Source organism: Falco rusticolus, chromosome 11 (assembly GCF_015220075.1).
Source record: "Falco rusticolus isolate bFalRus1 chromosome 11, bFalRus1.pri, whole genome shotgun sequence".
Taxonomy (NCBI): Eukaryota; Metazoa; Chordata; class Aves; order Falconiformes; family Falconidae; genus Falco; species Falco rusticolus.
Window position 1 is genome coordinate 34164641 of NC_051197.1, and position 24107 is coordinate 34188747.

A 24107-nucleotide genomic window follows, 5' to 3' on the forward strand; every position below is an offset into this window, starting at 1 on the left:
GCGCTACAGCACATGAGGGCAGAAGAGGTGACCTGGAAACCAATTTCCAGCCATACTAAGAACTTGCAGGTCTTTCCGGAACTACACTGAGCCTGCAAACCGTAGTATCTTTGACCAGAAGGTGATTTTACAATATATCTGTAGGCAGGCAAGTTTGAAAATGCTGGCTGTATTTCTTTCATCCTTGTCTGCATTTACTTTTTATTGACTGGGGCTGTACAAAGAAGCGCACAGTAGGACTCATTTGAAAAGCAAGCAGTATAAGAAATAATCTTAGCTCTTCAAAGAAACAACAAGAGGTATAAATATCACTTATATCCACCTTCCCAGTCTTTCAATTCAAACCACTTGCGCTGTTCAGTGTCTGCTGAAATACTCTGCCTGCTCTAGGGTGGGATGCCTTTGCTCACGATGCTATAGCCCCATGCAATAACTGTGGCAGGGCTTGTTGGTGCTCTTTTTCCTTTCTGGCATATGATATTTGGCATAGAGCATATTTATGACAGAATGTTAGACTGAGGTGCAAATGCAGATCTAATCTTTTCATCTCTCTTCTTCACATATAAGAAAGCCTGACAGCACACTCAGCAGAGGCTAGGAAGGAATTCCCCCCGTTTGCATGGCATATCACATTGGCTGGGTGCATTATACAGAGAGAAGTTTTCTTCTGAGGCAACGTTGCCGAAGGCAGGTTACTGGGCTTGATAGATTAAAGACATGAACCAAAACAACAACACTATGTTCTCATGTTAATTGTCAGGCTGTTCTCAGGCCTGTAGTTTTGAATTTGGCTGAACTGAGGATCAGTTGAACAGGGCTTGTTTTGTCACATGATTTTTAGTGTTCACAGTAAGCTGTTAACAAGCTCTGGCAGATTTACGGTCACTAGACATACTTCTGCAAACACATTGTTTATAATTACAGTGAATTCACAGGGCAATGACCACAGAGGGATTGCTTACTGTATCTTGATGTAATGTACATTACCATAAAGCCATAACAGAGCGTTCCTGTGCTAGGGTCTCACAGCAGGCTCTGCTAAAAGTAGCAGCTAGATCAGTGAACCTTCATCTGGAGGCACAGAACTAGCAACTTCACCCGTCCAGCGTTCTATACATAGTCTCAAGGAACTGTAAAAATATATTCTCTATCATTACAGCAGTAATATTTCTCAATGACTGGAAAGGTGAACTTGCATTTTAATGTTTAAATACAATGAAAAGTAGTTATAATTAGCATACTCAAATTTTGTTTTGGCATTTTAAGATATTTCCCAGTGTTTAACCATAATATGGATTTTTTTTTTTAAAAAAAAAGTTGTCACATTCAAAAGGGTGAAAATAAATTAGTAATCAACAGTGCTAAATATTAGCAATCTCAGTGTTTTGAGAAAGAAATTCTGAGTTAGAATGTACAAATTTCACAGCAGGACAGAGCTGGCAAAAACAGCATAAGGAAAGAATTAGAGATGAGCTCCTAAATAAATTGCCAAGATAATATCCATCATCAAAATGTGTCTGCTCCCATCTTTTGAAAGCCTGCCCCATCATCTTGTACTGAAAACTTCACCTCCCCCCCCCCAAAAAAAAAAAAAAGGAACTCAATCTCGGGGCTACAGATTCTTTTTCAAGTAGGAAATTCCCCTGAAAACTATTTACAATATTTTGGTAAGCCAAATAAAGAATACAGAAGTACACTGAAAAGCGGCCTCTTCATTATAATTTGCCATTTTGCATCTGGTTTGTGGCTGATACCGTAGCTGTTAAAACAAACTGACTTGGAAGGTGAAAATTATTTTTAAACTATCAGTTTTTACTAATACTAATAGTATCAGTAAAACTATTAGTATTACTCAAAATACTAAATAAATGCATAAATATGCAAAACCTTTAAATAATCGAAGCAGAAGCAGCAAAACATTAAGAAATTTTCTTTGTGTCTCCTGGACTGTGCTAGAGATAAGAAAAAAGGAGTGTACGTTTAACCTGCCGACTATCATAAGTAGCTGTAACTAATATTAGAACTGATTTAGTTCCATTATTTCTAAAGAGCAGCTCTGAGATTCTGACCTGTTGCAAACATGGCATCATAGACCAATTTATTTACACATTGCTAAACCTTTAAAAAAGTGAAGCAAAAGGCACAGCTAAACTGGCAACTTTCCAGTGAATTACAATGAACTGTGCAGCTTTAAATGGACTCTTCTGACATCATTAAATTACTAGTCACTTCTGTGTTATACAAATAGGACTGTAGCATGGTTTGAATAATCTGAAAATTAGTTTGTTCTGTTTCCATGTGCAAGCTAACATAAAAAGTTATTCTACCTGTTCTTGTGAATAGCAGCTGGTTTGTTCTTTTTTAAATCCTCCCAAGCCTTGAAAAAACTAGTCTTGCAATGCACACTAAAGACAAAATGTCTTTTAAAAATAGGCAATTGCTTAAAAAAACCCCAAAAAAACCCCCAAAGATTATGTGAATATTATGCTTAAAACATAATTCCTTGCTGAGATCTCCAAAACTATTTGCTACGTCTGGGGTTTGCTTGTTTTCTTTGCTTTTGAAGGTACAAACTGTGAGCTGGAAATAGATGAGTGCTTTTCACAGCCGTGCCTGAATGGTGCGACCTGCCACGACTTCCTGGGGAGCTTTGCCTGCTCCTGCGCGCCGGGCTTCCTTGGTGACCTCTGTGAAACAAACATCGATGAGTGCGTCAGCTGGCCATGCCTCAATGGGGGCCAGTGCATGGACCATGCCAACGGGTAAGTCTTCTACAACTGGGTAACGCTAATTTGAGTTGCTATTAGCTCCTGTGTTTGCAGACAGGAATGCTAGGAGAGCCTGCACTGCCAGGTAGCCGATTGCATTTCAAATTGTGGATTTCAGTCCTGGATCCTCCACTGATTTCGGTTTAAATTTAAAAAGGGTTAAAGAATGTAAGTCCAATGTCAAAGCAAATAGGACAACAAAATATTTATGGCAAAGACTGACCAAGAAGTAAATTTTCTATATTTATAGTTACATGTTGATCCTCTGGCCCTGAGGACTGTCATTTAGAGATTAATTCTGTTTCTAACACTCATCAAACTTCAGTTTCCAAGAGAGATGTGACAGTGTATAAAATTGAATTTGCCAACAGCAGCTGCTCACACCGATGGACAGAAGCATTAGAAAAGAGAGGCAGAGGAAAACTGTAATAATAGTAACCATAGTAATAGCTATCATTAGCTGATGTGTCAGGAACTTTACAGGCGTATAGGACAACAGTTCCTTAGTCAAAAAAACCTGCAGTCCATGGGCAAAGAAAAAAATAAAAACCACCCACAAATGAATAGAATGCAAGGCAGCACAAAAGTGAGCTTCTCCACCTACTGTTAATAACCCTACACAGAGGTCCAAGCATAGCCTAGGCAGCCAGAGCTCTGGCATTCATTCACCAATACCGACTTTGCATACTAAGCATGAGATTTCCAAACTGAAAATACATAAGTATAAGCTCAGTCTGAAGGATTACAAGTGTATTCATGCAGATGCTCCTCTCACCAGTATAAGATTTGTCCTCTATTGTGTATTTTCCATTTTATAAAGTGGTTCTGAAGATTTTGGTGCCCCAAAAACCAGTCCAAAAGTCACATCAGCAAAAGGCACGCTTGCTTTGAATGAGAAAGAAGAGATCATGTTCTGGGAATGAACTTTTGTACAGTGTGGTGACATGGCACCAACCTTGCAGAGTTCCTTTTCAGCAGCGCTGAATGACTCTGAATAGGACAAAGAAATTTACTATTTTCCAGTGTAGCTAAAGCACGACAGCAGGGAGAGGGAGGTCACCTTGCACCTGACTAGTTCACAGCAGACCCATTTAGTAACCTGCATGCCTTTTGAGAACACACACATGAGGTGAGCAACTGGGATGCTCATTCAGGCCAGACTTAATCCTACTCATTTTTCTTCTAGCTGCTAAAGCTGAGATACATGTAAGAGCAATTTTAATTGGCTTGTAATACTGCAGGATATCTGCAGAATGATTGAAGCTCTTACCACATTCGTTACATGATGAAAAAGGTTTGACAACAAAGCAATTCAAAACAGAAGGGTGTCTAGCAGTTTCCTTTCTTTTGTGTATTTTTGGGGTTAAATGAAGAACTGTAGTCTTTAAACAGTAGTTTTCCTTTTCTGACTAATGTTACAGTACAGCTGAGTCTTTTTTGTGTGCCACCAGCTCTCACAGAAACGTGTGAGGTGGCAGATTTAACATTAAAAGCCATAAATACAAATACTGAATCAAATTCTCCCCCAAATTCCAGACTGATCTTCCAATGATATTTCATGAATGCAATAAAGTAGAACTTGACCTCCTAAAAAAAGTGCTTCACATTATTGAACATTTCTTATTTAAACTCAGTAACTTACAGAGGTGCCTTAGATGGACTTACAAAACCTGGTGTGCATAGGCACAGAAGATGCCTCTGCATGCTCCAAGCCTTTTTTCCATAGGAAATATTCCCAGGACCTCCAATGCTCTTATGATTACATAGGAAAGAACATCTGCACGTATTGCTTTCTGCATATTGTGAGAACATCAAATAAAACCCCCCAAAAAATATGTTAGGTAGAGTATCTAAGAGTATCATTCCTAATAGAAAAAACCCTCTGCCTGCTCAGTCATAGCCTGCCCACAAGTAGGGCACCCTCCAGAATCCCTGAAAGTCAACAGCAATGTCAAACACTTACAGATACCCGAGAAAAAAGTCACACAGGTGGGGCTTCACATTAAGTAGCGAGTTGTAAATATTCCTCACTGCTCTGTGATTCTGGACCAGAGGGAAAAAGAAGCATGGACTATGGCAGAAAAAAAATATCTTTCACCACAAAGCTGAACAGCACCAAACCAAAGGCACATGGAGGAAATGTGTGAGAAATACAGCAGAAGAAAGAGACTTCTGTTTTGAGAACATACCTTGGAATGAGAATAATTTTTCTTATTCACATCTTCATTACTTTTTATATCCTAAATTCATATGCCACCTGATCCAAGTAATCTCTGATTTTGATTTAAGAATAATCCATACACTAGTAATAAAGTGGCCTGACAGAAGTTTCTGCTTATGTACACTTAAACAGCATAGTAAAAAGTTTACACTTTTTGGTCTGTTAAAGTGCAGGAGCCAGTTGTTCTCTGTTGTTCCCTTATGTTCAGCAATTTTGCTTTCTCTCCATGTATTTACTCCAAGTCTAAGACTTGGAGAGTAAACACAGAAACTATAAAATAAGTATACTTATCTCTTGTTAAGCAAGATTCCTCATGACTTCAATTGTACAATAACCAGTGTACCATTTTAAGGTAAAATAAAATGTAACAATAATTTTTTGTTTCTGATAATTATTAGACAAAGATCATCCAAGCATGCATATTTAACATAAGTTACCATGCAAAAGCCTATCTTTTCTTATGACATGTACAAGTTAGCCTTATACCTTATGACCTAAGCATAGGAGTCATACATTTTATAATAATTAGCTGACTTGGAAAAAGAAACCAACAAAAACACAACAAAAACCTCCAGATGTTACTGATTATCTGCACATTGTTGATTTATATATGCTACTTTCTTTACTTCTAAACCCATAATAGTAACATGGCTATCAAAAGGTAGCTCTTGTTCCTGTTATTTCGTGGAACTATTCAAGCAATTGACATTTTTGTTTGAACCTAACAGTAAAATATTGTTTTTCAAAGAAAAAATATCACTCAGTTGAGGAACAGAAATGACCTTATTGTTTTGCCAATTAAATTTCAACCAGCCAGTCCAAGAGAAAGGGATGCTAACACACTTACTGCCTCTGCCCTTTTCATTTTGTGAATAATGTTAGGCCTACAAAGATTGCGTTGGAAATGACAGAAACTTTTTTCCCCAAAAAAATTAAAAACAAAACAAACAAAAAAACAATAAAAAAGAAGAAAAAAACCCTTCAATAATTCTTAGAAAAAATTATGTCAAAACCAATTTGAAATCACAAGCGAGATTTTTCCCCAGACAAACCACATATTTCAGGAAAAAGCTCATTGTTCATTCCCAGTCTCTGCACTTTCTCCTAGAGCACCAGATGGAGATCTTGAGCCTGGACTCAATGCCAGCTGCTAGCCAAGGCTACACAAGCAGCTGCGCAGGTCTGGGAACAAAGCCCAGATCTCCTGACTTCCAGCTAGAGTGAACATCGCATTCTGTGTTGCAGGTACAGCTGCAACTGTACCGGTACCGGATTTATGGGCCTACACTGTGAGACCTTAACTCCCTTATGCTGGTCACAACCATGCTACAATAACGGCACTTGCGAGGACAACGCTGACAATTACACATGTCACTGTTGGCCAGGTAAGGTCGAAGTTTTCCTATAAACACTCTCTTTCCTGGTGTAGTAAAGTCCTTTTTTTTTTTTTTCTTTGCTGATACAATAAAATGTTGAAGCTGCGCAATCTTAAAAATACTCTATGGGCTTGTGTTTAGGTGGCCTTCACTCACCACGGGTCAGAGCCCTATGGGCAAGTTGCTGCCTTTTCCAGGCAGGGATTGATTTCCCTGCACAGCACAAGTGGGCAAATCCAGAAATGCCAGTACTGAGGAGCCAAGACAGGAGATAAGTCAAAGTTGGGATCCATCTCCCAGTTGCTTAATACTTCAACCTGTATGATATCTGAATCACTTCTGTGGCTGACCCTTTTTTAGTCTTTATTGCCATGACCTTTACACTGTCTAAAATCTTACTTTTTCAATGCAAAATGTTGTCTGAGTAAATTTTAAACTAGACGTTGTGTTGGAGAAACTGGTCTCTTTCTTATCACCAGTGCAAGTTGTTCTGTCTAGAAGCATAGGGTGAAACACGCTGGGCTGTGTTCTCTACTGGCAACACTTGCATACCCAGCCATTTGCTAAAAGCTCTCAGACCCCTAGCGGGGGCACAGACCCTGTGAGACTTTGTAAATCTTTCTTTCAGTGTGAGGACTAACTGCAAGAAGTCTCCCTGGAAAGTTTAATGTCCACGTCCTCATTGAGGATGCACGAGCGCAGCCCACTGTAAGGAGCCACAGTGTTGGACTATGTGGCTCTTGGTGCATTAGAAATCGAGAAGTTAGGCATAACCCTTAGCATTTTCCAGAAACTGGGGAGTTTTGTAGCACTTTTCAGACAAAGCCCTTCACAGGCACCAAATAATTTATGCTCCCTGCCCTCCTCTGTCGTAGGGAGGTGGTGCAAAAGCAAATGAAAGCATCACACAACTGGAGAGCATATCTGTACCACAACACAGCGCCTGCTTGTCCACACAGATCCCTACGTTATTTCCTAAAAAAGGACGAGACCCCAAGTCCGCCCAGCCCAGCTAGCTAAGGCAGAGTAGCCTGTCAGTGCCCTGCCGCTGAGCCTGGGCAGAGCGCCGCAAGGACACGGTCACGCTTGCAAGCGGTGGAGGACACCTGTTAGCACGTGACAGTCCGAAACCAAGCACACCTAATAATATTCACAGCATTCACTCACAGTAGTATTCTCGGGTCTGGAATGAAATGAATAATGCATCAGTTAAAGGCATTCTCCTCACGGCTCTCCACAGGCTACACGGGCGCCCGCTGCGAGGAGGACATCGGGGAGTGCGGCAGCAGCCCCTGCCGCCCCGGGGGGCACTGCGTGGAGCGCTCCTGGGCCCGCCACTACGGCAGCGTGCCTGGCCTGCCACCTGCCTTCAGCTTCGACAAGGCCGAGGGCTATATCTGCAGCTGTAAGCCAGGCTTTACCGGTAAGATTCCTGTGGTGAAAGCTTAGGAAATGACATACCGCCATATCCCGTAGTTGAGGCCTGGCTGTCAATCAACCTTTAAAACCAGTTGTGTGTTTTAAGGTGCCATAGTGCAAAGGGTCCCTCTGGTTGGCCACCATGCCCACGGCCAGTAGCCATTTGTACGGCACCAAGGGAGTTGGTTGCACGACTTGTAAGCGTATGGAGAGAGCGGCGGGCCCAGGTAGGGTCCCAAGGCCAAGGAGAGCCACCAGGCCTCTGCCACCACCCGCACAGCTCCGTCACTCCTAACCGCGTTTGCCTGAGCTACGCAATACGCTTCAGTGAGCGTCTCTTTCATCACGAGCTTGAAATTCACTTGTGCCCAGGGACTATATTACATGAATGAAAACAATGAATACTAGGTGAGAGAGTATTTTCATAAAACATCCATGAAGCAGCCCCTGAAGCTCCAGGCATTTCTGTGGGCACGCTCCTCGGGCAGCCCTGCACCGCAGCACCAGGCGCTGCCAGGAACACCCCTTCATCCGAGCAACTTTTTGTGCAAGTTTGGCAGCGGAGCGTGTTGGTGGTATCCTACAGCTTAAGTCAAAAGTAATTCCAAGTGGTGCACATAGCTGTGCTCTTAAGGGAAAAACCCTATCAAAGTTACAGACAAACATAAACCTAAAAAAGATGGGGTAAGATTTCCATTTAACACAGACTGCACTATTTAGCACAGCTGTAGACAAGTTTGGTTTGGATTGTACACTTCCAAGTCTACAGTGTTTTTTCTGTCAACTCCGTTCCCATGTTCCTCCTGAAGGAAAAAATAATTAATAGCTGGATTAATTTAACCAGCCTTCAATTTCTCATTCCATTCATCTCCTGAACAGCTTATAAACTTCTGTGTGTCTCCCAGTGACTTGTATGACTGCTGTCTCCAACGTAGTGGGTACAAAAGTATATGAAGAGCACAACTTTCTCTCTGAATTCCCAACTTGTTTTTCTTCAAAGTGGCATTGGGGCTTTGTTTGCTTTTGTTCCATCCCTTCCCCGTAACTGTCTTTCCCTGTCCTGTCACTAAGTGTTGCTGTTGTTCTTTTGTTCTGCCTAGGAGAGCATAATGTGAGGCCTCTACTAAGGCTTGGGCTATCCCCCAGGCTGGGCTGAGCACCCTTACTTCCTCACATGCCACTGCTTCCTCTTTGCTTCCTTCCAGTGATGACCAGCTCTCAAGTTTCTTTTCCTCCCCTCTTGCCCTAATTTAAAAACTTGTATGCTCTGTCAGACAACCCAGAAGGTACCTCCTTGTTTATTCATCATCCTTTATCCTCTTATTTCATTATCAATTGCCTTCACCTGGCTTGTTTGCTTGATTTGGGTCATGATACTGATTTAATTCACATGGAGTACTCCTTTACTCTCAGGGAGTACAGGCAGACTCTAACTGATCTGAAAAAAGTGTCAGAATCTATTTAAATCTATTAATCTTAAATCATTTTTTTCAATATATAAGCTCCTCAATCACAATGCAAGACTCTCCAAAGCATGACTGAGAAAAGCCTTGGAGACCCTGAAATTTCTGCTAATTTCATATGCAAATTACATTACATTTTTCAAAACCTTATGTAAGTTTAGTTCTCCATGTACCTGTTGGATGCTATATATAACTTTCGTTATTAACCGCACCCCCCTGCCCCCCCCCAAAATAGTTATTCTTACCAAACAGCATGCCCAGACAGCTGGAGGCAGGAAGAACACAGTCTTTAACAAGGATGGTTGTAAAAGCTGCATGTGAAATGTCATTCAGTAACATGCTGAAAAAACATGGTTAATCTTGCTACCCTTTTCAGGTCCTTCCCTGCCTTTGTTTTTCAGGAGGGGCTAAATATTAAACTTCTTTTTCTTTTCTTTTCTTTTTTTTTTTTTCCCTGGCCTGTGTAATGCACAACTTTGTCAAGCAATTTGCATATTTATTGAAAAAACAGCAGGATTGTTTTCACAGGCACCTAGCATCCTAGGCTCCCAGACTTTGTTCTAACAGCCCTTAGATATAATGCAGCCAACCTCCCCAGGACACCAAGTAACGCTGCAGATTTCTCTCTGGCCCTTCTCCTTCCTCCAGATAATCTGGAAGTAGAAAGTGCTCAAAAGGAGCCTCAACCTCCTTGTATGTCAGAAGCTTTGACACAAAAAGCCTATAGGGTGGAGTGGAAACATTCACTTCTGATGTTGATAAGTAATTTCTCTAATTATAGCCAAATTAATAATAAGTAAACCTCATGTTTTAATGGGAATTAAAGAAGATTTAGGATTAGAGTCGGTAACAGTAGTATGAGTCAAGGTAGCAGATGAATCCCTGGTCAGGATCTCTCAATATATGGGTGCTTATCTTATGTGTATGAACTAACAGTCAGCTGGAAAAAAGGTCAGATCCTTTCATCTGAGTATCAGTACATTTAATGAACAAAGTCCTACATTTGTGTGACTGTAGGTCAGGAGTTCTTCCATCCCTTACACCTGAATTGTTGTGTGTGCTTTAGATATAAAACCCCAGATTCCTATTGAAACAGGATGAAGATTTTCTTTAATAAATCATATTCAGTATTTTATTATGCCTCTCTCCTCAGTAAAGCACTCACAGAACATCATAATAATACTTCACTGTTCAGGGTAATATGAAGAGATAATAATCGACATACTCTGTATTGTTAGGGCCCAATCCAAAAGCCATTGAAATCAATGGAAAGGTACCAATAAATTGAGGATGTTTTCCAATTTTGTAACAAGCATAAAATGGCATCTTTGAACTTACTGGATAAGATTGAGAACAAATTACTGTAATTCAACTGAAAAACAGAATATCTACCTTTCAGACTACAGTTTTAGCCCCAAGGGCAGGAGATAATAGAGTCTAAACACATGCCTCTGTCAGGATGAAATATTTCCTTACCCAGCTGAGAGAAAGGAATAAATATTATCTGGCAGTATCTTGTTATAGACAGTGATTGTGCAGGTGACTTGAAAAATAGTCAGTAGTCCTACCAAATGTCTTGGAAAGAACAAATCTGCAAACAAAATTATTTACATAATTTTCTTCTTAAAAATAAAAAATAAAATCCCAGTCTGGAGACCTTATCCCAACTAGAAAGTCTTTGAGAGCATTGGTTATACGCCTTATCCCACATCCAAGATAGAAAATTTCTGCACAGGTTCTACAAAGGGTTAAACTTCTTCAGCTCTTTTTTAAATCAAAGAGTTTGGGGATACTCAGATTTCAAGAGGTCTCAGTACTTCTGTGGTAGCAAGCCCTCGATTTTTTATATTACCTTGGTATGCTGGCCCCCTAGCACAACAGTACTTTTAATAGATTGGGCTTTCGTTTAAAGGGCTTGTGATTTGTTACTGCTAGCTAAAGGCAATAGTTACCCTAGAACTGTGTCCCTTCATACTGTGGATATATTGTATTGCTCTAGCACTGCACATTTTTTAAAAAGATGGCTATTTGAAAGGTTAAACTTTTCACTTTGCTTATGAAAACACGTGGGAAAGGAGGAGGGCAGAGCTATGGATTTGGTAGTGACTCATTTCACCAGATTGTAATAAACTTCACACCATGTCAAAATTAAAGAGCTTCTGAACTTGCAAGGTCTATCAAGCGACACATTCTGGTGCTGAACTGAGCCCAGAAGCGGTAAGTGTGCAAGTCAGGCAGGTGCTCCTCATGCCTCGAAAGCAGCACTGCCCACGGTGCCCAGGTGGGTGGGACAGTGCTGCCAGCAGGGATGAAGAGCATCCATTTAGCTTCAGCAGAGTGTAAGAGGAGTAGCGATCACTAACCCGTTTTTAGGCAGGGTGCCTGCTGATGTGCAGACAAGTGCTGGCAGCTGAAGGCCTTACCACTTCTGGTGTCTTGTTATGCACTACGTGCCAGCTGTGCCACCAGCACTGCTGCTTGCTTTGGTATCATGAATTCCTGAGTGGTTTTTGGCCTTTTTGTTTATTTGCTTTGTTTTCTGTTTTTCCCTTTTAAATTTCCTTGGCCCCTTTCCCAGCCTGTTGGACTGTAGCAAGAGAAAATGATATGATGAGACTGGTGTTGTATGCATATTCAATTCCTGGCATATGCATGGGGGAAAGAAACTGTCTCCTGGAGCCAGAAGATGAGGCAGATAAATGGCCAGTATGGGAGAGTACTGAACACTCAACTAACTAAAGAAAACCTAACCCAGATACTGAACTGTGGACACCATGGGGTTGGTGCTTAAAATTTGAATCCTTTGGACTCTCACTCCACATTTAAACCAGGGTGAAAGTAACACAGAAGGACACAGGGCATTGGGAATCCATTTCCCTGCATATCTTTAGATGCTGCTATAGGCAGACCATCCAGCAGACAACAAAGTAGGCTGTCACAGCCAGCCATACTCCTCTCCCAGCCTGTGACAGTATTACACAGCTATAAATATTATTTATGACTAACGGGTACGATAGTAGGCACATTATCACTGACTTGGGAAGCTTAAAATACAAACATATATTGTTTTGGTTTCTTTATTTTTTAAATCCCCTTCTTAATCACCAGTACAGTGATCAGAGCTGCCATCTTTCTTAGATATATAAAGTGATACGAGTCTTGCAAAAAAGAAATTAAGTAGGTAAATAGCAAAGTTATCACCTTGCCCCCAAACTCCAAGTTTTATTTTTTCGTTTATTTCCTCCTCTGTCCTTCAGCTGTTCACACCTAGGAGTCAATCATTCCTCCATTACACTAGGTTAATTAATTTTATTTCGTGGCCTGTCATCACAGTTTACAAGGTTATTTTCTCTCGATTCTGAGACCTTAGAAGAAGACAAGACTGTTCAAGAAAAGAATGAGGATTAAAAAGGAGGAGATACAGAGAGAAAAGAAAATTTTGAAATTAAGAAGGTTTCAAGGGCACCAATCATCTTTTCAGTGGGACTCAGGCTTCTCCCACAGGCAAGGCAGGCACTCAAGTTCAAAATCAACAGGTCTTGGAGGTACTGTTAGCTAATTATTACTCCTGCACAAGCAAGGGTTCAAGAAGAAAAATGCTGCTACTCTCAAGCACCCATTCAAGGTTAGCTGATTTAAGGAGAAATTCCAAATACAACTACTACACATGTGAATTGCTGAAAAACAGAATTAGGGCTTGATGTATGTATAGGCTTCTTACCACTCTGGAACTGCAGAAAGGCTGTAACTGGGATGCAAACAGCTATCTTTTCTGCCTAAGTTTGATTCACAATGAGTACAGCATCCCTCTTACACTGTGAGACTGCTGTGAAAGGTTCCCTTACAAAATCAACTTTTGTGCCGGGCAGCTGTGCAGTAAAACATAAAAAAGTATCGCTGTTCTCTGAGCGTGGGGAAGAAGTTACTGCTTTCCTAGAGATATTTCTATAGTGCTGCCCTATCTCTGTTCCAGACTCTGTGATCTCTGTATATTCCTGTTCAAAAGCTTAGGGGGGAAGGAGTAGGAGGACCTTCTCTCACTGCTCCCAGCCACTCTTTAGCAGCTCCAGCATTTGGAGACCAGTGCAGGCAAGGGCTGCACCAACACAGAATGCCCTCAGGGCCTGGCAGGCACTTGCTGCCTGTAAAAACCCTATACAAAAAAGACAATTAGCACGTTAAAGTACTTTTTCCATCTCTACTAAAGCCTCTGATCTTGAAAGAACTTTTGCACAGGCTTTTCATGATTTTATCCAATAACATTATTTAACATTTCTTCAGTTGGTAGCATCCTGGTAAGGAGAGTCATCAGAATTGGTTCCTTCTCAGTTTCCCCCTCCTCCTTTATTTTCGCACAGAGTTCTTACTTCTCCTCTTTTTTTTTAAGTTTTGGAAACGGTCAGGATATTCTCTTTGCATGGCAGAGGGCATCCTTTAGGCCTGGTCTGTCAACTACTCCAGGGAAAGAGGCAGACAGCTCTGCAAATGGTTTCAGGCTCTGAGAATGCAGCATGCTCACTGGTTTCTTGCTTGCTTCTTTATTCACTATTGATCAAACTGCTTTCACTGCAATAAGCACTAATCATTTCTCACGTGCTTAGCTCCCAGACCAAATTCATTGTTAGGTTAGTGTAATTAGTCTTTTTCTGGATAGTCTCCCAGAAGGCAGGCTGAGATTGAACTCACAGTTTGCACACCCTATATCGTGTAATGGTCATATGAAGGAAGCATACCTCAGAACATTGACGGCAGCACTGAAATAAGCTGTATCTGGAAGAATTTGTGAATTTGCCATTCCTTTATCAGTTTCCATTTCAGAATTCATGAGACATCTCTACTTCATTTCTACTGAAGGTAGTGCTCCTCTTCAACAACTGTGAGAAATACCATTTAATGCAAGAAGGTGTAATTTTTACATTCTTGAGCCATATAAATCACCACAGCAGCTAAGACTGAATTATGTTATCCATGACAGCTCTTTCCTTAACAGCCTGTATCTTGAGATACTTTGTGAAAACCTAATAACATCATTTGCAAAAACTAATCTTCTTAGGACTTAAGTTGCCCCCCCTGCATAGCAGCGGACTGTGAAAGCAACTGTTTAAATGCACCAGCTCTAGTTGTAATGGCTACCTAATTTTTAGCACTGGCTAGAGAATTCCAGCTTAGTGGGAGACACCAGAAAACACCAGCATGTATCTCTAAGTGATATTGAAACCACTTGATAATCTTTCTATATTTACCACAATATTCTGCAGCTTGGGTTTCACCTCACTAAAATCTGAACATTTCATGAATACGAGCAAATTCAGTTGTATTTGACATATGACTGTAAACTACATAAGTATTATCCTCACTTCAGAAAAACAGAAAAAAAGACTAAGGTCCAATATGATCATAAGGTATGCCAATACCTTATAAACAGTGGAGTTTCACAACAACCTGTGAATGATGTATTTGTACATCATCAGATCCATTTACCATTTTTAATGTGCTCCAAGTAGAGACTGAAATAGTTTCATATCACAGGTACAAAATATGAACCTAGCATGGGCACTAACTATGCAGAGGACTCCTTTTAATGAAATAAAACTCAGTTTTGTTGAAAAGTTCAACTTGTCCCTATTATTCCTATAGTACAAGGAAACCTTTTGACCAAAGAGTATTTTCACTGGAAATGACAATCTGTGTTAAAATTTTGTAAAAGCTAAACCATGGTCATTAAGAAAGGAGTCCTTGAGTTTTTCATGACAACACCTTACAGAATTAGCCCCCAGACCTGACAATTTGTTTGCAACTGTGAGGATGATACTTAGGGTCCTGGTATACCTTTTTTTTTTTTATGAGAAATATGTGTTATTATGAGAAATAACTCCTTGTAACAAGTCGCAATGGAAATGCAGAAATCACAGCCATCACTTCTGCATCATTCAGAACCAAAAGAATGCACAAGTATCAAGATAGTTTGGGGTGTTTTGGGGTTTTTTGTGTTTTGGGGTTTTTTTTAGTTAGAAATATACAAAATTAAAACACTAGGAAGCATCTACAAATACTATTTTCAGAACATGTATAGAATTTAATGCTTTAAAATTTGACAGCTGAGCCATCATTACTATGATCTATTTTCTCTAGTTACACTGATATGTTAAGTTGTGTAATGTAGTCCAACATGATTGACAGAGCCTGCAAGCTGTGGATATTTTGAATCTGGCACATCTCTCTGTGTTAAACAGTGTTGCACATAAACACTTTTTAGCATGAAAAGCTTTTTTCCTTGAAGGGAAGGAGAAGGGGATGAATGGCCTTCAATACATAAGCTCCCAGATCTTCCAACACACAGACAGATGTCCTTAGATTTAAGGAATCTATAAGTCCAGAACCTGCAGAAAGTGCCTTTTTTTTAAAAAAAAAAAAAAAAAAAAAAAGGCAGTTGTATATTATTTGGCAGCAGGAATAATGCTTTTCCAGGCACCTATTATTCTCCTGACATTCTTTCCTGGTAGATCATTCCACCATATGATTGACTACTTGTTAAAACGAATCTAAATATCCAGTCAGAATTTTCCTTCTGGGGCCTTCTTCAGGCTCTGCCTACTTACCTTTTTGATTTCTTTCTTAATACTGTGAATAAACCTTTCCTAGCCTTTTTAATTGGCATACCTCAGATGTTTATAGTCTCCTACAATTCAGTTTTGCCACCTCTTGGCTGAGCTTTTGAACCCACTCAGTTCCATCTTACCCTATTGAACAATCTCTTGGGCCTTTTCATTTCTTTGCTCCAGCCCAGCAACATGCTATGCAGTCTGGAACCAAACAGGACTCATTTTGCACTACTCTTCCTGTTGTTGAAAAACCAGTAATCCTCATTTCCCTACTAGAAACAGAAACTGCTGTATATCTCCTGCTATACATCCTAGTGCTAGGTCTGCGTGTCCAGAGCACCTGGGCATTACAGATAACCCTACACGTTTACTAAAGAGAGGCGTTTCTTGCATATACAGATACATCCAACGGCAAAGACAATCACTATGGAAAGCAGAGTTTAGCGCGTGATCTAAGTGATAATCATGCACAAACCCTGCTGAAATCAAAGGTATTGGACATACTAAACTGGTAGCAGAGCTTCGCTCAAATTCTTAAGAATTTGATTGTCCACCTCAGGAGCTACTATACAGCATATGCTTTTTAGCATCATATTGTATAAACTTACATCATTCTGGTTGAATTACAGTCAAATTGCAAAGTCAAGCAGATGCACAACTTGTCCCCAAACAGGAACGAACTTTGTTTAAAGGTACACATTGTATAGTTTTCACTAATCTGGAGAAAAGGCTTAGCAAGTAGACAGTGAAGAGAAGACTTGTGCTGTGGGACTAATATATTTTACTTCCTCAATACATCCTAGTTTATGGAATATTTAAGGTCAAATGTCAAGCGATAAAATGGCCCAGTTTAGTAGTTCAGTGTTTTACTCAACAGGTGATTTCGAAAACAGCTTTAATAATCTCACCATTGTGAACCCCATTAAAATCCTGTTTATTGGAAATACAGTAAATTATACAACCAAACGTTTAAGAGACATTACTTCTCTTTCCCCCTCATAACGGAGGAACTCAGGATTGACTTTGGAGAAGTTGGAGGAGTTCAGTCAGAAACAGCACATGGACAAATAGTTCTGAACCATATGCATGTATGTATAAATGTGTGTACACATGCGTATATGCACTAATACACGTGTGTGTATATATATATGTAAACACATGCATAATAGCTGCTTCACAGTACTTTATTGCTCTGCTTATAGAAAGCCTTTCTTTGAACACTTAATTGAAAAGGTCCACAACTTTCATCTTTTCTATTTGAAGTGTACAGTTTGCTGGCTAGGTTGTTTTGTGGTAAGAATGAAAGGTTTACCTTCATTCCTTTCTGCAATATTTGCAGCTTGCCATACGTATGCTTGTTAATAAACAGAGTTTATGTTAGTCCTCATTACTAATTAATTATTGTAATTGCATGGCTTCTAACAGTGGGAAATGTGTGATATTTGCATGCCAAACCTGTATATACATTATGAAAACAATATTGGTCTATATTCAGATAAAAAGTCAAGATGCATGAGTGAACTTATTTAAGATTAAAGTATGCAGGCTGCTGTTAGCTTGCTATAGCATCAAATATAAATGGTATAATGCCATTCATCACATCAGTCTTGTAGAGGTTATGGCTTTTATGTAGCTTAGCTACTCTGTTTTCACATTCACAGATTTTTATATGCCTTTGAAATACCATTTCTCGCATATAACCATCCCCAAATAACCCATAGCAGTGGGATGGCATTCTCGTTACTTGGTAAAGGGCTTCACTTCGTAAACTGCTATTTATATTACCCAGCAAAAAGATATGTTGCCCTATGCAATTTATTTGAACTAACATCAGCATTTAGGTACCCCCAGAGCCCTGAGAGATCTAAGAGCTCTTAGAAAGCCAAGCTCTCTGTACTCCTGCTGTACCTATTAGCCAGTAGAGGGAGTATGAAATACTATGTGTAGCATCTGCTACACATTAGTAAACTAGTTTTAGCTGCTATTTCAATGCAGTCATTAGACCCTGATCTGGAAGATGCTATTTCTCAAAGACTTTGTGATGCACTGGTTTTTAGTCCAAATTCTTAACATCAATTTTTAGCTTTTGCACCACGCAGTTTGATTAGCAGAATCTTCCACGTGGAGTTCAGGAATATTGGTCTTTGGCCAGTCATGTAAAGTGCACTCAGGGCTATAAGAGCTATGGAAAAAACAAGCACTATGGTTTTAAGCACAGATCTGATGACCCAGATTGGGGCTATTCCTAGTTAAAACCTGTTAGCACCTTGGAGGTCTGGCTCTCACACAAGAAGAATAACATAGTTTTCCATCACAAAGTATTGGGCTTTACTAATTATGCCAGTGGTCCTGCTGACGGAGCTATTGGGGTGAAAGGAGGCATTCCTGTCCTGCTAAAGGCTAAGCACCCACAGCGAATTTTGCACCCTCACATGACAAAAAATATGTGTTTGGCCCAAACACTGTGCAAAGTAGTCATGCTTTCCGCTTGATCCTTAAAATACCAGCAAAGGACTATTTCAGACCCTTACATAAGGTTCCCATAATGCCAGTGGCATAAACGACATCAGTTTTTAAAGCATAAAAGGCACCTCATCTAGGCTCAGAAATGTCAGTAGTAATTACAAACTTTGTTTTCAAGTATAATCAATTCTTTATTTATGGTGTGAAATGTTTTTTACCCTTTTGAACTTTTGCTATTCTAAGCCAAGCAATATTGTTGGCATGTTCCTTTAAAAATAATTGCTTCTGGACTGAGAAATTGAATGTCAAGTTCCAACTTGATGTAACTTAAATGGGTTACATTAATAGTCTGGCCCATGGTAGAAGTGAGTGTTTCGATCCTGGGTTTGACTTCAGGACATGACCTCTTGATCACACAGGTCAGCACAGATGGGAAATACTGAAGAGGTACCCTAGGCTGATGTGGGGAAGAAAGTGTCTTGTACTGATGTATCACAAACTGTCTGATCTATTAAATAGAAGCAATGTCAGACTCCACAGAGAATAAAGCTTAGTTGTCATAGGTCATTATGCTCTTTGAAAACAAAAAAGACTTGGAAGGAAAATCACAATGATGGAAATCCTCAGGGCTGTCATGTACACATAATCTTCTAAACTTTCCTGAATTAACACTGCCAAGCCTGTATACAAGGCGAATGGAGTAAAGAATCCAAATGTTCTTAACTTTTACAGTACAAGTATGTCTCAGATTTCCCACCTGTACCTGTCATAAGGGTTTATTTAACAATGTACAGCATTTTAAATTTAAAAGCAGGATGTCTATATAGCTGAACCTCACACTTATGTGATCAGGTCTTAAGAAGAATTGCATGCATGAGAGCAATCATGTTTGCAAGAGCAGGCAATATGTAGTTCTTCAAGGGGAAGGAACAGGTGAATTGGGGAGGTTTAATTTTTTTTTCTTTGAAATGGTATCTCCTGCCTTTACAATTTACTTTCATTTCAACTTCTGAGCAACTCCAGCTTGCTCACCCTCTCCTCATGACAGATTTTCCAATCCCTTAGTCATCTTCACAGCCCTTTGCTGGACCTGCCTCAGTATGTCCACTTCTTTTGTGTACCTGGGGAGCACAGACCTGGACTTGATGTGGTCTCACCTGTGCAGAGTAGAGGTGAAGAGTCACCTCCCTTGACCTGCTGGCAACAGGTTTCCTAATACAGCCCAGGTGGCTGTTGGCCCTCTTTGCTGCCGGGGGGCACTGCTGGCTCATCTCCAACTTGTTCACCACAGTGGCTGAGCTGCTTTCCAGCCAGCTGGCTGCCAACATGGGGTTATTGATCCCCAGGCACAGGGCTCTGCAAACCCCTTTGGAGAAGTCCATGAGGTTCCTGAAGATTGCCTATTGAGGTCCTTCTGGATGGCAACACAGCTCCCTGGTGTATAAAGAACTCTTCACAGTTTTGTATACATGTATCCAATTTTAAATGTTAATAAATAAAAAAAAATTACTTTAATGATTTTGTTGGATTGGACTCAGGAGTTATAGTTTGCTGGCAATTAACAATTATTAATAATTAACAATTATAAAATATATTATATAAGTGAATATATTATTATATATTCATTTTATAATAATGATCACTGATGAGTGATCTAAGGTCTAAGGTCTTCTCAATTGCATAGGGTATGTTTGGACAGCGAGTAATAAAGATAAGCTGGTAAACTGAGCACCAAAATTAATTTTATGTGATATACTACATAAAAGCTCTTATATGAGTTGTTCCCTGTAGCATCTAGCTCTTATTTATTCAATGCTTGCTAATAGAACGAAAAAGTGATAAAGCCTAGTATTTTCATGCCTTCTCTTTTGCACTGTTTGAAATAAACTCTGAGGTGACTATAGTAAGGCACAACTTGCTTCTCTTTAGGTACCCGGACTGATTTTTTGGGGTATAAGGATAATTTCAAACAAGGTAAATTAGCCTTTTACTGATCATTTGAGTGCGGATCCCTTTAAAAAAAGATAATTCTTTGGAATTAACTTGGAAAAGGACTTCTGCTGACTGTGTAGGGAGAATCAGTTTAAGGAAAGAATGCTCTTTCCCGGCTGACAATTAACTTTGCATTTTCAATAAACTGTCTCAGAGAGAAGAACAAAAGCCTAGTATAGACAGCTAATTTATGCTGATAATTAACTGCTAGAAGTAGATTCAGTGGATCTGATTCAGATTGCTCTCCCAGAGCTGTAATTTTCCGAGTCTGGCTGCGTTAACAACACGACACTATTACAGACAATCATAAAGATCAATACAATTATGGCTGTAGTCACTGTCCTATGGGCACTATTTTCTTCTTAACAAACAGGGGTCAGGATCTGTTATTAGGCATGTTTGTGAGGCCAGAACATCACGGTAAATCACTACCTTATAGCAACAAATAAAGGAAACTATAGAAATGCTGTACTGTGAACGTGTCTACACAGCTACCAAAGTTAATTGTACCATAGAAAGACATACAAAAACTAGATTTAATCTAGCTAAATCACATACCCATAGTATGATGCAAGAAATCCTGTAGTAAGATAGCCAGCAGACCATGGCAAGCACGCACAACCTCAGCTGAATTCCATGCTGTCTCATTGCCATTGGGATTGTTACGTGACCAGCTTCAAGGTACGTTACGCATATGGAACCTTGGATAAACAAAGCCATCGTTTAGATGAGTTTTCAGACTGCAAAAGAACTGACATTGCAGGGAATGACAGAAATTAACATCACTGCTGAAGTGAAAAGAGATATACCATCTTCTGCCATTCCCACTAATATGGAGCTGGACTGAAAGATCTCCAGTCCAAAGCTTGTCTTCTGTATCTATGTCTGCTTTATAGCAAGTCACAGCTATTTACACAGGAAAGAATACATACACAAGGTAGAGTAATTGTCTTACCAAAAAAATCTAAAGTGGATAGCTTAGGGTAAAACACTTGTTTTTCTGTATTTAAAGTGATATAAAACCAGGTAGAAATATATACTGTAGGAATAAAGAAGTGTAGTTATACACAGCATAAATACAGATCATATTCATGTTAATTATACAGCTACGCCATGCACAGCTCAAAATACACACAGCTTAAACATGTTACACATGTTCACACATTCATATTTTATATTTTTCTAGTCTCGGGTCTCCATTTTCAGCTAAGGTCTATAGACCCTATTAAAACTATGATTTTCTAGCCTACTGGCTTTTTCAGTTTGTTTCAATATGGACTGACAATGGAGTTATGTAAATACAGTCACTTTTGTATGCTGAGGAGATTCACATTAGTTTTAACAAAATGAGAAATCTTGCAAATGACCAAAATTTTTCACAGCACTGTTTCCAGGGCAGAAGCCATTTCACACTAGACAGCACAGGGGCTGTGCTTGCCTACCTCAGTTATAACAAATAGGAAGCAGGCAACAAGAGACGAGGTAGAAAATCCCTTTTAGGGGAGACTAGACACAGCATACATTTCTCAATGGATGTGTTCATCAACAGCAAGCACTCTTTTAAAGCCCTTAAGTATTTGTAGGACTGAAAATTAATTTGTTTTCCAATTCCAAAGTGAATCATATGCTCCAAACAGATTTTCAAGTCAATAAAACATGACCTTGTATGATCTAATTAAACAACTCAAAGGTATTGGTTGTTTTAAGATCCCTCTGGATATACTTCAGTTTAAATGCACACACATCATCCGTATGTACAAGCTCATAAATCTACAAAAAATGCAAATCAGATCATTAATGCTGTGAATCTGACAGTCTTGACACAGTTTTCTAAAAGGTAAAACATGAAAAATTCCTGAATTATATATACTCTTTTTACAACTTCAAGAACACAGGAAAAAACATACTGGAAGCAGAACATCAGGTCTCTTTCTTTGGCTTCCAGATGTCTGGTCCATAATCAGGTATAAAATAACCAAATTCTCTGAAACCCACTTTTCCAATTTCTTCATTGGATGATGACCTGAGCCTTTGAGTGGTGCTTTGGACTAGATGATAGCCTTTGAAGGACTCTTTCAATCTAAATTTTTCTATGATTCTATCTTCCCTACATTTTGTGAATTGACTTTTCTGCTCCAGTGCATGTGACTATCTTCAATGACAAAAAAAATCTATGACCATTTTTTTCCAATTTTTTTTCAGTCTTTTGTCTTTGACATTACTTCTGTGGTCTCCTTTCTTCACTCCCAACTTTAGCTCAGAGCTCTGTGTAGACCTTACCTCTGATCTGCAGTCTTTCTAAGCATCCCTCACATTTCCTATATAGATTAATGGTCATACACTTACATACTTACTCCTCTTACTACCCATGAATGCCTGTGTGTCTAACAAGAACACTGTCTCAAATGCCAACACAAGTATCTTCAAGGATATCATTGATTCCTGTATTCCCATTTCCTTTTTTCCATTCACATTTTTATCTACTTTTTCATCTGTTTAATCTCCAAAACCTTACCTGCTATTTTCTCTTCTTTCTTAATGGTATCCTTCATAAATCACCTTTCTCCACTTTAACCTGTCACACCCGATAATTGTGCCCAGCCTCCTCTCATTGACCCTTCCTAGCTCATATCAGTGATGTGGCCACAGCTACAGACATGTTCATGAAGCCAGAAAACCTGCTTAGGAGGGATTCCGCCTGGGAAAACTGGGCTGCCACCGTTTGGTTTTCTTTCTTACCACCATCAGTCAAATGCAACAGCAGCTGCCTCTTTTACCTATATATAAAGCTAACTCTAGAAGTAGGGAAATTAAAGGAAAATGAGTGCCATGCAGGGACATATTTCTTCACCAAGTTTTTCTTTACCCCAGATTCAGACCCTAATCCTACAATTGGATCCACATGGCTGGCTGTGTTAATCGAAATATGGGATGAAGGTGTAGGCTACAAGCAACAGTTTTGCCATGCTGCCTTTCTGGGACATGGCCCCTTGCCATCCGCGGGCTATACGTGCCTGACCCCTGGCTGCGCTGCTCACGCAGCTTTGCCCAAGGAGCGCGCACGGTCTGCAGAGCAGCCTCATGAAAAAGGCTGGCTGATCTACCCAGAAGCTGAAGCCAATGCTTAACTCAGTCAGCTGTTTCCAATATTTATAAAATAAAATAAACACACCAGATCTCACTAAACAACTAATCACCTACAGCATGTACATGATTTTCTTTCTTTCTTTTTTTTTTTTTATTCAAATGAAAACTATTTTAGGTGTGACAAAATATGTGAAACAAGTGGAAAAACATTTCCAAGTACTTTTGCTCTCAGAAAACATTTAATGATTGAAGAGATTAAGGGATTGGGAAGTTTTACTACTTTAAAAAAATCAGTTTTTACTGAAAATTCAAACTACTCTATGAAGCTTCAGGCCAGCAACATTTAAAAGGGTTGAGTTACAGCATGCCATTCTGAATGTAGCACGTTATGAATTCCATATCCCTCAGCTAGAGTGACATATTTAATGATTAAGCCAAGTCACTCAACTCTATTTCTATTTTATTTTTTTTTCCTAGCCAGTATTAACTTTATATGTACATTTCAAATGGCAAGAGGAAAAATAGCAGAATAGTGAATTTGTCTCCAGTAAAGGAATAACTACCAAGGTCTCACGACTTTACAAAATTAGAGTTCTGTGTGAAAGGTATCATGTGCAAATTAGCCCAATGTTAGCAAACGCTTATTATCCTACTATTTTAAAGTATCCAGTTTTCCATGTGCTCCAGCTCTGCCCTGTATTCTGTCCTTCATTTTA

The 24107-nt window shown here is 39.6% G+C and overlaps 1 protein-coding gene across 2 annotated transcripts in view; it reads left to right on the plus strand.

Moving 5' to 3' along the window:
• The window catches only part of CRB1 (crumbs cell polarity complex component 1), a 115181-nt gene that overhangs the window by 38827 nt on the left and 52247 nt on the right, over window positions 1–24107 (plus strand). For both annotated transcript variants that reach the window (XM_037404485.1, XM_037404486.1), the window contains exons 3-5: window positions 2567–2762; window positions 6235–6374; window positions 7606–7788. In XM_037404485.1, coding sequence (XP_037260382.1) covers window positions 2567–2762; window positions 6235–6374; window positions 7606–7788 — 519 coding nt within the window. The remainder of the gene's footprint in view (window positions 1–2566; window positions 2763–6234; window positions 6375–7605; window positions 7789–24107) is intronic.